Raw genomic sequence first — 14,996 nt, forward strand, 5'->3', positions numbered from 1 at the left:
GATAATCGTCAGCGTCGGCTATTCGGAGGTCTCGGACGGCAAGGCTACCTACTCAGGCCTCTTCCCACATCGCTTTCCCACATAGCAGAGTCCTCTCATGCCCACAGGTACCACCGATAGTTACTCGGTCGGCTGGCAGCTTGCGCCGATTCGCTCCGAGCGGTCCGATCTTCGATCCGATTGATTCCAGCTGTCCCTCATATATCCACCGGTACCAAAACACTCCCCTCCGGCGGTTTGACGCTCCGGGGGTTATTATTGGGGTCGAAAACGTGTTTTTTAACTAGGAAAACCGCAACTCCGCATTTGGTCGCATATCGATCGCACCACACCTCGTGGGTGCGAACCGGAGTGGACATTAGCGTACAGAGGGTATTGGAGTATCTACTAGCCTTTTTCTCACTTCCGTAAATGCTTGGCATGCCCGTAACAGGGAGAGCTCAGACTGAGGAGAAAGAAAAGGGGCAAGATAAGAAGAGCACCAGCAAGAACAAGTCGGGGAATAAGCCAATATACCACGACTACGACGAAGCCACCAAAGGAGTTCCACAGCCGGTCCGAGACCAGCGAAAGACCGATGGTGTCTGTGTGCGATGTGGCCGAAAGGGTCATCTTTGGAAATGGTGTCGTTCAGATGCTAATAGCAGTGCATCTATCCCCTCTTTCTCCCGAAAGCGTACCCGCGATGACGATTGCGACCACGATATGGAACCACCGGAACCCCAACCTCAGAGGAAGCGAATGAGGCACCGTGCTAGGAAGCCGGCTGCGATGGCTGCTGCGGAGTATACCAGTGGGCAAGCGTTTGTGCGAGAACGCGGATCGGAATCTGAGATGGATTTCGATGAGGATTTTTAAAAGGGGACTCTGATGAGTCAGGTCAGGAGTATCCCCAGATTGCTATGTTATCACTGACAGAAAACAACAAAAAAAATATGAAAAGAAAAAGGCAGGAAGGGAGAGCATCCCAACCGGAGAAAAAACAGAAAATTTTGGAGGAACGAATTCACGGTCCTCGACCTATCATTAATCAGTTCCTTTGTTTTGCGGAAAAATGTTTACCTTGTAAGGTGTTGTTGGATACTGGTGCAACTGGTCCTGTTTTGTCTGCTGTTTTTGTTGATAGTTTTGAGGTCCCGAAGGTGAAACGAGACGTCTCGGCCCGGGTATTTGGATTCACGGGAGAAGTTATGAAGGGCACGGGACATGCATTTACACAACCATTAATTATAATGTCAAGGGGGCATCAGACGCAACTATCATTCGAGATCGCCCCTCTCCCACTTGGCATCGACGCGATACTACCGAACTGGTGGTTGAAAGAACACAAGCCGGTTATAGGGGCAAATGGGGAAGTTTCCTACGATGGTGAGAACTGCAAGAGTCGATGCTTCACTGACAAGGAACCTCAAATAGAAATGGACGAGGGTGTACTAGACGATCCGGAGGCCCAATTCATCGGTAGTATTTGTCTTTTGGAAGATGAATCGGTCAACCTCCGTGAAACTCTTCCCTCTTGGCTCCATGGGTTCCTTAAAGTCTTCCTACCATCGGAAGCAGACAAATTACCACCGCATCGATCTTACGACCATGCAATAGATCTCGAACCAGGGAAGCAGCCACCATGGGGACCCGTTTACTCCCTATCCGAAGTCGAGCTGAAGGTGCTTCGGGAGTACCTAGACAAAATGTTGCGATTGGGAAAGATTAGGCCGAGCAAATCCCCAGCAGGAGCCCCAATCCTATTTGTGAAGAAGAAGGACGGTAGTCTACGACTTTGCGTTGACTACCGTGGACTTAACCGCGTGTCCATCAAGAACAGGTATCCGTTACCACTTATGGACGAACTACGAGATCGAGTGGCAGGCGTGGTTATCTTCTCGAAGATTGACCTGAAGGAAGGTTACAACCTCATCAGGATCAAAGACGGCGACGAGTGGAAGACAGCATTCCGTACGCGGTACGGGCATTTTGAGTACCTCGTCATGCCTTTTGGGCTGGCAAATGCGCCGGCGACCTTCCAGAATATGATGAATGATGCGCTGAGGGAATTCTTGGATCAAGGTGTAGTAGTATACCTTGATGATATCCTAATATATAGCAAGTCTCGAGAGGAACACAGGGAGCTGGTCGGCAAAGTACTTAGCAGGCTACAAGAATACAACCTGGTCGCCAACCCGAAGAAATCGTTCTTCGAGCTCACCGAAATCGAGTTCCTCGGGTACATCCTTGCCCCAGCAGGCGTCACCATGGCACTGGATAAGGTTATGTCTGTTACGAATTGGCAAGCCCCGCGCAGCGTTAAGGAAGTACAGATCTTTATGGGCTTTGCCAACTTCTACAGAAGATTTATCCACAATTTCTCCGGGGTCTGTAAACCCATTACCGATTGTCTCAGGGGTGATGCTAAGAACTTTGTCTGGTCTATGACGGCCCAAGCAGCCTTCGAAAAACTCAAAACCCTGTTTACGTCCGCGCCGATCTTGGTACACTTCTCTCCAGATCGCCAGACTATCGTGGAAACGGACGCAAGTGATTTTGCTATTGCCGCAATTCTATCCCAGGTTATTGACGGAAAGACTCACCCTGTTGCCTTTTATTCTCGAAAGCTTAACCCAGCGGAACTTAATTACGACGTTTGGGATAAGGAGATGCTAGGAATTGTGTCAGCCTTCAAGCAATGGCGTCACTACCTCGAAGGACCTAGCCAAACGGTTCTCGTCTATACGGATCACAAGAACTTAGAGTACTTCTCTACCACTAAGGTTCTTAACCGACGACAGGCAAGGTGGGCTGAGTCTTTGGCGGAATTTGACTTTAAGATTATTTACCGCCCGGGAACCAAAAATGGGAAGGCAGATGCACTATCGCGACGGCCGGAGTACCGTCCTGAAGGGGGAGGCACGCTTGGGAAACAGCCGATAGACAGGTTCTTTAAGCCCGGGCAGTTGGCGGAGGAAGAGTTTGTGGTATCAGCGGTGTCGCTTGCCTCCAAGGGAGTGATCGACTGGTCTAAGAATTTTCTGGATCATGTCAGGCAGGCGGCATCGGGAGACCCGATATGGGTAGGAATGAGAGAGAGAGTTAAGCAAGGGGAGAAGCTGGGGGAATTGAAGGATATTGCCGAGAAAGACGGGCTACTCTTCTATAAAAACCGACTCTACATTCCGGCAGACGACCGTATCAAAATCCGAATTGCACAGTCAGAACACGATTCGAAAGTGGCAGGACACTTTGGACAAGACAAAACTTTGGAACTCATTACGCGCAACTTTTATTGGCCAAAAATGAACGAGTGGATTGATGATTAAGTTCGGTCATGTGACGAGTGCCAGCGCAACAAACCCAGCCGCCACAAGAAATATGGCGCGCTTCTTCCACTGTCCACACCACATTCTGTCTGGCAATCGATATCAATGGACTTTGTCGTACAGTTACCGGAATCAAAGGGATACAATCAAATCTGGGTAGTAGTCGATAGATTCTCGAAGATGTCTCTCTTCATTCCCCTGGTAGCAGAAACGACCGCGCAGGATTTAGCGAAGATATTCCTCGGTCAAATCTGGCGACTCCATGGGCTGCCTCTTGATATAGTTTCCGACAGGGACGCCAAATTTAGTTCAAGCTTTTGGGCATCCCTTATGGAATTATTGGATGTGGGGATAAGAATGAGTACGGCTTTCCACCCTCAGACCGATGGGCAAACGGAGCGGGTCAACCAAACCCTCGAGCACTATTTACGAGCATTCTGTAACTACGAGCCAGATGATTGTGCGGAGCTACTCCCGTTGGCGGAGTATGCTTACAACAACTCGGTTACCACCGCCACGGGTCAATCTCCGTTCCATACCAATTACGGTTACAACCCGAGAACCAACTGGCCAATGGAAGCCGAAGTGGTCAACCCAACCAGTGACCTATACGCTCACTTCATCCGAGGAGTTCACGATTCTGCTCTCGCTCGCTTAACAGACACCAGGGAGAAAATGGGGAAATACTATGATCGAAAAAGGGACGAATCACCGAACTTTAAGATAGGCGACATGGTCATGCTCAATGCGGCCAATATCAAGACACGTCGCTCCACTAAAAAGCTCGATCATAAGAAACTCGGTCCGTTCAAAATTATCCGACTAGCCGGGAAACGAGCCTGCGAATTGGAACTGCCACCACAAGTCAAAATCCATAACGTGTTCCATATCGAACTCTTGGAACGTTACCGACAGAGCAGTATCCCAGGCCGTGAACAACGTCCCCCGACTCCCGACGAGGTCGATAAAGAAGGAGAGGTTCTGTATGAAGTGGAAAGTATTGTGGGAAGCCGGAAGAGCAGGAGAGGATTAGTGGAATACCTGGTGAAATGGCGGGGCTATTCGATGAGCGACTGTACTTACCAAGTCATGGATGTTATGAACGAAGACGTACTCGATCTAGTCCGCGACTTTCATCGAAGGAACCCCAAGGCCGTGAAGGACCAACGCCTGAGACTATAGAGGTACCCCACGGGGCTAAGTCCTTCCCCTCCACAGACACCGCGGGTGATATGTGGAGCAGGTTTACTGGAACCATAGTCTGTCAGAAGATGTCCCGAGACGTGACACCCTGGAAGGGGGGTAAGCTGTTACGGGCATGCCAAGCATTTACGGAAGTGAGAGAAAGGCTAGTAGATACCCCAATACCCTCTGATACTAATGGCGATATCACTATCAACTCCGGTGTGATCAATATGCGACCAAATGCGGAGTTGCGGTTTTCCTAGTTAAAAAACACGTTTTCGACCCCAATAATAACCCCCGGAGCGTCAAACCGCCGGAGGGGAGTGCTTTTGGACCGGTGGATATATAAGGGACAGCTGGAAGCAATCGGATCGAAGATCGGATCACTCGGAGCGAATCGGCACAAGCTACCAGCCGACCGAGTACCTATCGGCGGTACCTGTGGGCATGAGAGGACTCTGCTATGTGGGAAAGCGATGTGGGAAGAGGCCTGAGTAGGTAGCCTTGCCGGCCGAGACCTACGAGCAGCCGACTCTGACGATTATCCACCAGAGGGCCGATGGAGGAGAAACATCGACAGGGAAACGTGCATTAGAATGGGTAAATAGGTTGAGGGGTTTCTGCGGGTTTAGGAGTTTGGGTTACGGACTTAGGAGTTAAATGTTCTTGGTTGTTTTTCAGGGTCTCGGGCATGCCCCGAGTGTATTCTGTATTATTAGTAGACTGGGTCCTCGAGACATAAGTGAGGGATATAAATACTGTGTCATTCACTGACTAGCCAAACTATCATCGGCGAAATCAGAGTCTTAACAATATAAATCGTTGATACGCGAGTTACAACTTTATCTGACTATACTTTTGGAAACTACTCTACTCTATCGTGACTTCGGACTCTACCTGAACTACTACGTCGAAGGCGGTCGAACATTATACGCTAACTCTGGTGAATCTTTGTTGATAACGTAGCTCGCAGGGCCCGTATCGGATCAAGGGGAATCATACTCGACGTTGACTGAAGAGACCTTGGAGACTTCTACCTTTGTAGCTGTTAGCCGAACTCTGAGCTCTGCGTAGTGTACTCTTGTGGTCTGGTACGCATCCCTCACAGCGGGTTACAACTTTATTTGACTATACTTTTGGAAACACTTTACTCTATCGTGACTTCGAACTCTACCTGAACTATTACGTCGAAGACGGTCGAATATCATACGCTAACTCTAGTGAATCTTTGTTGATAACGTAGCTCGCGGGGCCCGTATCTGATCAAGGGGATTCATGCTCGACGTTGACTGAAGAGACCTTGGAGACTTCTACCTTTGTAGTTGTTAGCCGAACTCTGAGCTCTGCGTAGTGTACTCTTGTGGTCTGGTACGCATCCCTCACAGCGGGTTACAACTTTATTTGACTATACTTTTGGAAACACTTTACTCTATCGTGACTTCGAACTCTACCTGAACTATTACGTCGAAGACGGTCGAATATCATACGCTAACTCTAGTGAATCTTTGTTGATAACGTAGCTTGCGGGGCCCGTATCGGATCAAGGAGATTCATACTCGACGTTGACTGAAGAGACCTTGGAGACTTCTACCTTTGTAGCTGTTAGCCGAACTCTGAGCTCTGCGTAGTGTACTCTTGTGGTCTGGTACGCATCCCTCACAACCGGCATTCCAGCAAGACGGTTGGCAGAGGTTTGATCAATTGAGTTGTGGTATGCCTCATACCATCGGATCGCTGCCTCTCCTTCCATCAAGTTGCCTGCATATCGAATCTTAACCTCTTCAGAGGTGAAGGACAGGCTCTCAATGGAGAACACATTCTCACATTGCCGGATGAAGGTCTCCACTTGCTCCGCTTTGCCCTGGAACTTGGAGGGTGGTGGTGCCATTGGTTCTCGGGCCCTGGTAGTAGCAGAAGGGGGAGAGGTGGCTGGAGGTCGATACTGCTGGGACATCATAGCCAACAGATTCTTCTGCTGCTTCTCCAACTTCTTCTTGAGGTATCTCCGCCAGCCTCTTCTGCCACCACCTTCCGGTTCCGAGTTTGAACTGTCAGAAGTGTCTGAGTTTCCAGGAGCGGGAGTGCGGGCCACGGGAGGTGGAGGGTTCTGGTTTCCACCGCTTCTGTAATGGAGCCATTTCAACTGTCTGGTGTATGAGTACACACAGGGCCCGGTTACATGCTGAGAGTTATTGTTAGAAGCCAGTTGCACGGTGATATGCAAGTACCGGCAGTGTGGTTAGCTACCAGCTGTTAGAGTAACTACATTCCGGGCGCTAGGAAGGTGATCTATTCATGGGAGCAATGACTGACGAGTCCATGCCTCGCCAGTGACTAGAAGACCGGCCAGAGTGAAGCTCTGATCGACCGGTGATCCTCTTTATCCTCTGAGCATTTGTAAGTCCGCCGAAGGTCAGGAATATGCTAGGGAAAGTCTACAATAAGCGAAAGCTCTACAGCAATGATTAAGCTTACACCTGAGTGGTAGCTCATTCATGCAGGTCCTCGGTTGTGTGGCAACTGACGCTGCAGGTGTTACAAAGGCTTTGACTAAGGGTGGTTGCCGTGAGTATCGGAAACACCTGCTGACGCTTAGAGAAACGCGGGGTAGCGGTGGTATTGTTTCCGGCACTGAGGAAAGGCCCACCAGAACTTAGTAAGGAGTTAGGAGCAGAGAATAGAAGCCTTCGGAGTATAAGTACTCAGGTTCATTCTCGCCCTTCAGTCCTGTTCTCTCGAGTCTTCATCAGAAAGAAAAAACCAAGTTCTTATCGGTAGCAGAGCCCTTAAAGATTATTGAGGTCTAGCGATAGTATCTTTAAATAATCTGCAACCTGATTGTGTATCTTGCACGGCCGTCTCTATTCTACTCTATTCTATTTCTCTTAGAAAGGACCCCCGTTACAATAATCCACACAAATTCGCAATGTCCCATCCTTCTTCGGAATGAAAAGTATGGGCGCCGCAGCAGGGCTATTAGATCTAGAGATCTTTCCTGAAGACAATTCTTTGTCCAGGTATTCTCGGCGGGCTTTTAACTCTGGAGCGGAACATGGGTACAGCGGGCCAAATGGGGGAGCGGTCACAGGCAAGAGTTTGGTCTTCAGATCATTATGGGAATGCGACGGCATTTCCTCAATCTTCTCTTGACCGAACACATCAGCCCATTCCCGGTATAGATGGTGTATTTTCTCAGCAATATCGCCTCCGTCCTCATCATGCCATACTGAACCAACCAATTGATAGACTGTCTCTTCTTCTTCCAACATCTGGTATGGAGAGATCAGTTCAATCTTGATGGCCGCTGGGAGACAATTCTGCTTGCAGTAGTCACTCCTCCAGCTCATGGTGTTGAGTTCCCAATTGATGTCCGGGTTATACTTCCTAGCCCAACTAATTGGTAGGTAACCGGTCATTCCTTCTTCCAAAGTAGCCACCTCCCATCGGAGTGTCTACTCATGATCTCCTATAGTCATGCGGACTAGGTGAGTGTAATACTCGCCTCCTCCTATCATGACATCTCCTTGAGCATCAAACATTGTCAGAGGTTGATCCCGACGCACTAAAGGAATTCCATGTTTTCTGACAAAACTCTGGTTGAGGATAGCTCCTGTACAACCGGTGTCTAACAGGAAAGACCCTTGGGTGCCTTCATCCTTTCCTTTGACCGTCCATGACAGTCCTGCCTTCAGTATAGGTCTTTTCCCATGTACTGGTAAGGAGGGAAGCCTTTGTTCCAACCTTCTTTGCTTAACAGTGGGTTCTGAGCTTGTTTCTCTTTGTCTTTTCAACATAGCTAATAGCTTCGGGCACTACTAAGATCAGAGATCCTTTGATTCTATTCCCAAGCGGTAATATAGTAGATGTATTGTGTAGTAGTCTTTTTTTGGCAGCGGTTTGGAAGTGTCTTGGTAGCAAATATAACTTTGGTAGAGCACTGACAGACCAGCTGTTTCGGGTCTTAAACCCATCCTCAGAGTGCTTGGAGCAATCAAATAGGCAGAAACCCAATCATAATTTATTCAAGAGAAACATAGAAACCGAAAACCCATATAAAAGAAAGCTAGTAAACATAGACTCAAACAGACACTTTTCTACCAGAGGATTTCATTGTCCGAGTCTTGCTCAGGTTGAAAAACAAAATCTTCTGTAACCTCCGGGAGTACAACAAGTGAATCCTCTGCTACAAGAGCAGCCACTTTAGCCTTCTTCTGAGAGTTGGAGTTACCCTTCTCTCTTTTCCGCTTTTGTACTCTCACTGCTGCCACTCGGACAACAGTAGGTTCCTTTGATCAACAATCGGTCCATTTGTGTCTGGACTTGCCGCACTATTGCACAAGTCAGTCTATGCAGTCTACCAATAAGGAGTACCGGAAGGTCATACCTTCAAGCATACTTCTGCTTTCCTTCTTTCTTCTAGAATATCCCCCGGAATACCCTTCAGTTCCACCGCTTTATCCTTAGGTCCCGGGACCTTCTGAGGTCCGGAGGAGCTTGCAGCTTCTCTTTTCCTCTTGGGCTGCCGGTCCTTCTCAGCAGGAGGATCTTTCTTGTTCCGAGGGGGCACTTTCTCAGCTGCCATCCCTTGGTACCTCTCATGAGTGTGCCCTAACTCTCTTAGAGCAGCTATCCACTCCATCAAAGACTTTGGCTTGGGATTGAAAAGAGCCCAACTCATGCCTAGGTCTGGGAGGAGGGAATTGTTAATCTTATCATCCACCAACTGACCCTCATAGCCAGTCTTCCACATCAGCTGAATGATAGTATTCAGGAAGAGGTCTATTCCTCCTCGAGCTGTGTGGGTAAGGGTATTCCAATGGGCTACAGCATCATCTCTGGAGATGGCTTCGCCGAAAGCTGCTCTAAAAGCATCCACAAAGGAATCCCAGCGCTTCCATCTCTGATCCAATATCACGGGCTGCCCAGCAAGGCGGTTGGCGGAGGCTTGATCAATTGAGTTGTGGTATGCCTCATACCATCTGATCGCTGCCTCCCCTTCCATCAAGTTGCCCGCATATCGGATCTTAACCTCCTCAGAGGTAAATGACAGGCTCTCAATGGAGAACACATTCTCACATTGCCGGATAAAGGTCTCCACTTGCTCCGCTTTGCCTTGGAACTTTGAGGGTGGTGGTGCCTTCGGTTCCCGGGCCCTGGTAGAAGCAGAAGGGGGAGAGGTGGCCGGAGGTCGATACTGCTGGGACATCATAGCAAACAAATCCTTTTGTTGCTTCTCCAACTTCTTCTTGAGGTATCTCCGCCAGCCTCTTCTGTCACCACCTTCCGGTTCCGAGTCTGAACTGTCAGAACTGTCTGAGTCTTCAGGAGTGGGAGCGCGGGCCACGGGAGGTGGAGGGTTCTGATTTCCACCGCTTCCACCCTGTACATTGACTGGAGGGGGAGCGGTTGCCACAGCAGGAGGGGCCACAGGTGCTACTGGTACCGGGTTGCTGGCCAATGGTGAGGTTGCTGCTCCTTGAGCGGCCCCAGACATAGTAAACCTTCCCGGGTTCCTGGCTAGCGGACTGGGAGGTCCACGGCCTGCACCTGGGTAGAGTTCTCCCTCATAGTCAAAGGATCGGTCGGCTAATCCAAGGAATAGGTTTATTCCTGCAAAACGGCTAGTAGGTAAGGGAGATGCTCCCACCGCTGGCTGCACAGTAGGAATAACTCTCCTAGTGGATCGGACCGAGAATGCTGCGAAGGGGCTGGTCTTCCGCTGCATTGTTCTTGTGGCTGCTCTGGAAGAGGACCTGGAGCCTGGGTTTGGTGCCGGAGTTGCTGGTCTACCCACCACCAGTCTTCCTTCATCAAGGGCCTTCTGTATTTCGGCAACAAAGTCTGGTGGAGTAGCCGGGTTTGTCCACTCAATCTCCATGGCGTCCTCATTCAGTTCATCTCTTTCCGCATATTTCCGGAGCTCTTCTTAAACAGAGTTGACCTCATGCCTCATATACTCTAGAGCCTCTGCCATAAGAGCATTCTGTGCTGCCTGGCGCTCTTGTACAAGGAGTAGTGCCTGACTGCCCCGGGTCAACTGATTCTGCAGACTGTGCTGGAGGTAGGTTTGGAGCTCTGTGAAGAACTGCTGAATGGAAACCTCGTCGATATCATGCCAGGCAGGCTCACAACCCAGGATGTAGATCTGTAGAGCGGTCCTGGGCTTCTTAACAAGCTGTGTCTGCCCGGTGGCATCAAGCTGTAGGGGCACCGGCTGCCATTCAATCTGAAGGAGTGCATCAGGAGCCGGGAGGGCGGACATTTTGGATAGAGGAAGAATAATCTGAAGGTGACTTGAGACTTAAAGATTATCTGTAATGGGGGTCTCTTCTAAGAGGAATAGAATAGGATAGAATAGAGACGGCCGTGCAAGATAGACAATCAGGTTGCAGATTATTCAAAGATACTATCGCTAGAACTCAATAATCTTTAAGGGCTCTGCTACCGATAAGAACTTGGTTTTTTTTTTTTGATGAAGACTCGAGAGAACAGGACTGAAAGGCGAGAATGAACCTGAGTACTTATACTCCGAAGGCCTCAATTCTCCGCTCCTAACTCCTTACTAAGTTCCGGTGGGCCTTTCCTCGGTGCCGGAAACAATACCACCGCTACCCCGCTTTTCTCTAAGTGTCAGCAGGTGTTTCCGATACCCAAGGCAACCACCCTTAGTCAAAGCCTTTGTAACACCTGCAGCCTTGGTTGCCACACAACCGAGGATCTGCATGAATGAGCTACCACTCAGGTGTAAGCTTAATCATTGCTGTAGAGCTTTCGCTTATTGTAGACTTTCCCTAGCATATTCCTGACTTTCGGCGGACTTACAAATGCTCAGAGGATACAGAGGATCACCGGTCGATCAGAGCTTCACTCTGGCCGGTCTTCTAGTCACTGGCGAGGCATAGACTCATCAGTCATTGCTCCCATGAATAGATCCCCTTCCTAGCACCCGGAATGTAGTTACTCTAACAGTTGGTAGCTAACCACACTGCCGGTACTTGCATATCACCGTGCAACTGGCTTCTAACAATAACTCTCAGCATGTAACTGGGCACTATGTGTACTCGTACACCAGACAGTTGAAATAGCTCCGTTACATCAATGGCCGAGTTTGCGACAAACAATCATCCTTCGGAAACAACAAAAGTCTCTCCTTTTTATGCCAATTCGGGAAGAAATCCAAGGATGACTTTTGGTCCTTTGGAACATGGTCAAACGAGGGTGGACAATCAAGCGAACCGTATTGCAAGAGAAATGAAGGATGTAGTGGATTTTCTAAGAGAAGAGATGTTTCGGGCGCAAAGGATACAAGAAGAGTCAGCCAATAGGAATCGGACTACAGCTCCTCGTTACTATTTAGGAGATAAAGTTTTCCTATCGACCCGTCATATTCTAACAAAGCGGCCTTCTAAGAAATTCGACTGGAAACGTATTGGATCTTATAGCGTTAAGTGGATCATCAATCCCTATGCTTACGAGTTGGAACTTCCCCGATCGATGAAAATTCATCCAGTATTTCATGTTTCGTTATTGTCACCCGAAGCAAATGATCCTTTACCAGGACAACAACAATTGCCACCACCTTCGGTTGAAATCGAAGGGGAGGAAGAATGGGAAGTCAAAGATATTTTGGATTCGAGGAAATGAAGAGGAAGGTTCGAATATTTTGTACGATATGTAGGGTATGACGAAGCCTCCTGGCAACCACTATCTGACCTTGAGTATTCACCTGATATCGTCAAACGATTCCACGAGCATTATACAGGGAAGCCTAAGCCTACCAGGAGGTAGGCCTTAGAGGGGGGCGTGGTCTGTAACGGCAACTATGTATTTCGATTAGGTGATAAACTGGAACGAGAAAAGGAGGTATTGTAAAGTGGAATTAGGATTTGTAATGGGGATTTCTGTTATGTTCTTTTAGTTTCTGTTACGCAGAGGTATTAGTCATCATTGGACTATGATTGGATATATAAGGGGGCGTTGTCTTGTGCTTTTATCTGTTTTCTTTCTTTCCTTCTTTTTTTACGCAACCTCTGTATTCTACTCCACGAATATTATTCTTGTTCTACGCTACGTCATAGGGTTCATTTTGGCTGTCAGATCAAATAGAGCCGCCCCATAGTCCATAGTTACCAATATCTTCTACTACATTCTTGCCTCGGTTGTATTCCTTGGCATCATAGTTCCCTACCCATAGACCCACATTATATCTACCTGAACTCCTACGTCAAAAAAGATCGATTACCATCTACTAACTCTAGTGAATCTTTGTTAATAACGTAGCTCGCGGAGCCCATATCAGACCAAGGAGATTCCTACTCAACGTTGACTGAAGAGACCTTGGAGACTTCTACCTTCGTATCTGTTAGCCGAACTCCGAGCTCTGCGTAGTGTACTCTTGTGGTCTGGTATGCACCCCTCACATTGTTTGTGGAAATGTGTTAGCTGTCATTTGGCAGGATCATATGGGTGAATCCCAGAGCCACAGAATTTTCCGATGTGTAGATCGAAACGCCCTCAAGTTACAGCTTTAAATGAACAGTCCGTAAGAGAAGGATAAGGTAATGAACGGGTGAAGATTCTACAAATACCCAAATTCTCTCTTCGATACAATGATCTTATGGGTCGGGTTGATATTGCGGACCAAAGACGGAGCTATTATTGCACACAAATGAGATGTTGCAGAAATTGATTGGTTCGATTTAACCTTTTGGATTTTATACACGTGTATCATCAATAGCCTTTTGCCTGCTCAGGAAACGCTCATATAGCAACGCCGAGCAGAAATATACTAAAGACATCACACCCAGTTTCGCACCCGCCTCGCCTGGGAGCTTGTAACAGAGGGATTGGACCGGTTGAACCCTGATGGACGCCAAATAACCTCTCTACCGCCAACTCAAAATCTCGCCTCAAACCGCTTCAAAGGATATGTTGGCAAACATTATCAACTCTCAACACAATGAAAAATTCCCGGAAATCACGAAATTATTACAATCTCTAACGGAATAACTAAACGAATGTGTATTTTTTGCCGCTACTTATCCAAAAACTTGAAGTCAAACACCAATTCAGAAGTGGACCGGGTTAAATTAGAGCTGTTCAACAGCCCAACTGGTGGTCCAAGGGGGAAGATCAGGTACACGAGTTTTGAGTATTCATTTTATCGAGAACCGCTATGTAAAGGTTTCATGTGGACGTACCATAAATTTAGTTTATAGGCACGCATTAAACAACAATCTACTTGGGCGTTCAGTAAAAGGTCGCCCTGCTGCAACACCTGTTTTAACCACCTTTTCCTGAACACCTTAGAACACTGGCCTTACAAAATAGTTTTTCATATCACGCCGCCGTTGTTGCCGATCACCACGCCGTCGCGGGCCTAATATGTCTCCGACTTTGCTCTGACAAACGGAGGGAAATGTAATCAACAAGCTGGATAGGTTTATGCAATGAGCGATGAACAGTAACTACAGCACAACAAGCCGGCTCGGTAACATATTGGGATTTAGCTTAGCCGGCTAAGGGATTTCTGATCTTAGTATATATCAGTTTCCAGAAAGGCCTCAGCCGAGGTTTAACTCACTTACATGTAGACTCCCTTTGGCATTCCCTGCAGTATTTCTACGTAGCAACATTGCTAGATTGAACATTTACCACAATTTTCATTTTTGGAAGCATTGAGCCCGATAAAGACGTGCAGGACAAAAGGTACTTAGGTGGGGGCGAGATGTAAGCGGCCTATCAGATTACTGGTGAAGTTCTGGTGCAGTGACTTGCCCGATACCGGCCCAAAAGTAGCGTGAAGTCGTCGTACCCTTGTATTTACCCTTATTGTCACGCCGAATTTGTACCTACGAAGCCCGATATAAACCTCACATTCATCCTTTATAAGTTGACTACCCTTATACTTATAGGTAGAGTCGACTACAGTAATACCATACATCCTTGTCTAGACATTTACTACATGTACATGTACATACATATACAGTCGCACCTCGCTATCTCGTAATTCGATATCTCGGATCTCTTGCTGTCTCGTACGGATTTGCGAGACAGGTACTGCCCTTCTCCACCAAAAACTATTTGCTGTCTCGTATATTTGCCATCTCGTAGGGGTTTGGCTCCCAGAATAAGCTAACGACATAACGAGGTGCGACTGTATGTACCTAGCATCTTCAATCAATGCCAAGAGAAACGGCCGTTACCGCGTCGAGTGAGCATTTGTGCGCCAAGCCACACGTGAACTCTGCCGGTTGCTATAACGCGCACCTCGTACTAGGTAAGAAATCTAGAATGCTTGTATTCGACGCATAGACATAGTGAGTAAGGTTGTGCGGCCGCTGATTTACAATATGAGGGATGTAGTTTGCAATCAAGAAATTCCTGATAAGGTCGTGAAGTATCCTTAATTCGTTTGAAACACCATTCGCACTTAATGATAAATGGCCTCCGCTGATCCGCTCTCATCGTATTTGTAACCGAATATCTTACCTTGTTTTA

At 47.9% G+C, this 14,996-nt stretch overlaps 6 protein-coding genes across 6 annotated transcripts; 4 read left to right on the forward strand and 2 right to left on the reverse strand.

The window, feature by feature from the left end:
• Nucleotides 1–420: 420 nt before the first annotated feature.
• Nucleotides 421–858, forward strand: H6S33_012521 (uncharacterized protein; the record flags this gene model as incomplete). Its single annotated transcript, XM_044843880.1, has 1 exon — nucleotides 421–858. One exon carries the CDS (start codon nucleotides 421–423, stop codon nucleotides 856–858), a length of 438 nt encoding a protein of 145 aa, XP_044695170.1.
• A 77-nt stretch (nucleotides 859–935) lies between these two features.
• Nucleotides 936–3,311, forward strand: H6S33_012522 (uncharacterized protein; the record flags this gene model as incomplete). Its single annotated transcript, XM_044843882.1, has 1 exon — nucleotides 936–3,311. The coding sequence occupies one exon, from the start codon at nucleotides 936–938 to the stop codon at nucleotides 3,309–3,311; it is 2,376 nt and encodes a 791-aa protein (XP_044695171.1).
• A 105-nt stretch (nucleotides 3,312–3,416) lies between these two features.
• On the forward strand, nucleotides 3,417–4,493 carry H6S33_012523 (uncharacterized protein; the record flags this gene model as incomplete). Its single annotated transcript, XM_044843883.1, has 1 exon — nucleotides 3,417–4,493. The coding sequence occupies one exon, from the start codon at nucleotides 3,417–3,419 to the stop codon at nucleotides 4,491–4,493; it is 1,077 nt and encodes a 358-aa protein (XP_044695172.1).
• Nucleotides 4,494–6,036: 1,543 nt separating this feature from the next.
• H6S33_012524 (uncharacterized protein) lies at nucleotides 6,037–8,290 on the reverse strand (the record flags this gene model as incomplete). The annotated part of the gene is made up of 3 exons (XM_044843884.1): nucleotides 6,037–6,639; nucleotides 7,412–7,948; nucleotides 8,015–8,290. 3 exons carry the CDS (start codon nucleotides 8,288–8,290, stop codon nucleotides 6,037–6,039), a joined length of 1,416 nt encoding a protein of 471 aa, XP_044695173.1.
• Nucleotides 8,291–8,590: 300 nt separating this feature from the next.
• On the reverse strand, nucleotides 8,591–10,758 carry H6S33_012525 (uncharacterized protein; the record flags this gene model as incomplete). The annotated part of the gene is made up of 3 exons (XM_044843885.1): nucleotides 8,591–8,782; nucleotides 8,881–10,396; nucleotides 10,454–10,758. The coding sequence occupies 3 exons, from the start codon at nucleotides 10,756–10,758 to the stop codon at nucleotides 8,591–8,593; spliced, it is 2,013 nt and encodes a 670-aa protein (XP_044695174.1).
• An 836-nt stretch (nucleotides 10,759–11,594) lies between these two features.
• H6S33_012526 (uncharacterized protein) lies at nucleotides 11,595–12,140 on the forward strand (the record flags this gene model as incomplete). The annotated part of the gene is made up of 1 exon (XM_044843886.1): nucleotides 11,595–12,140. The coding sequence occupies one exon, from the start codon at nucleotides 11,595–11,597 to the stop codon at nucleotides 12,138–12,140; it is 546 nt and encodes a 181-aa protein (XP_044695175.1).
• Nucleotides 12,141–14,996: the final 2,856 nt, after the last annotated feature.

This window comes from Morchella sextelata (genome assembly GCF_020137385.1).
Source record: "Morchella sextelata strain SCLS chromosome Unknown scls_8, whole genome shotgun sequence".
NCBI lineage: Eukaryota > Fungi > Ascomycota > Pezizomycetes > Pezizales > Morchellaceae > Morchella > Morchella sextelata.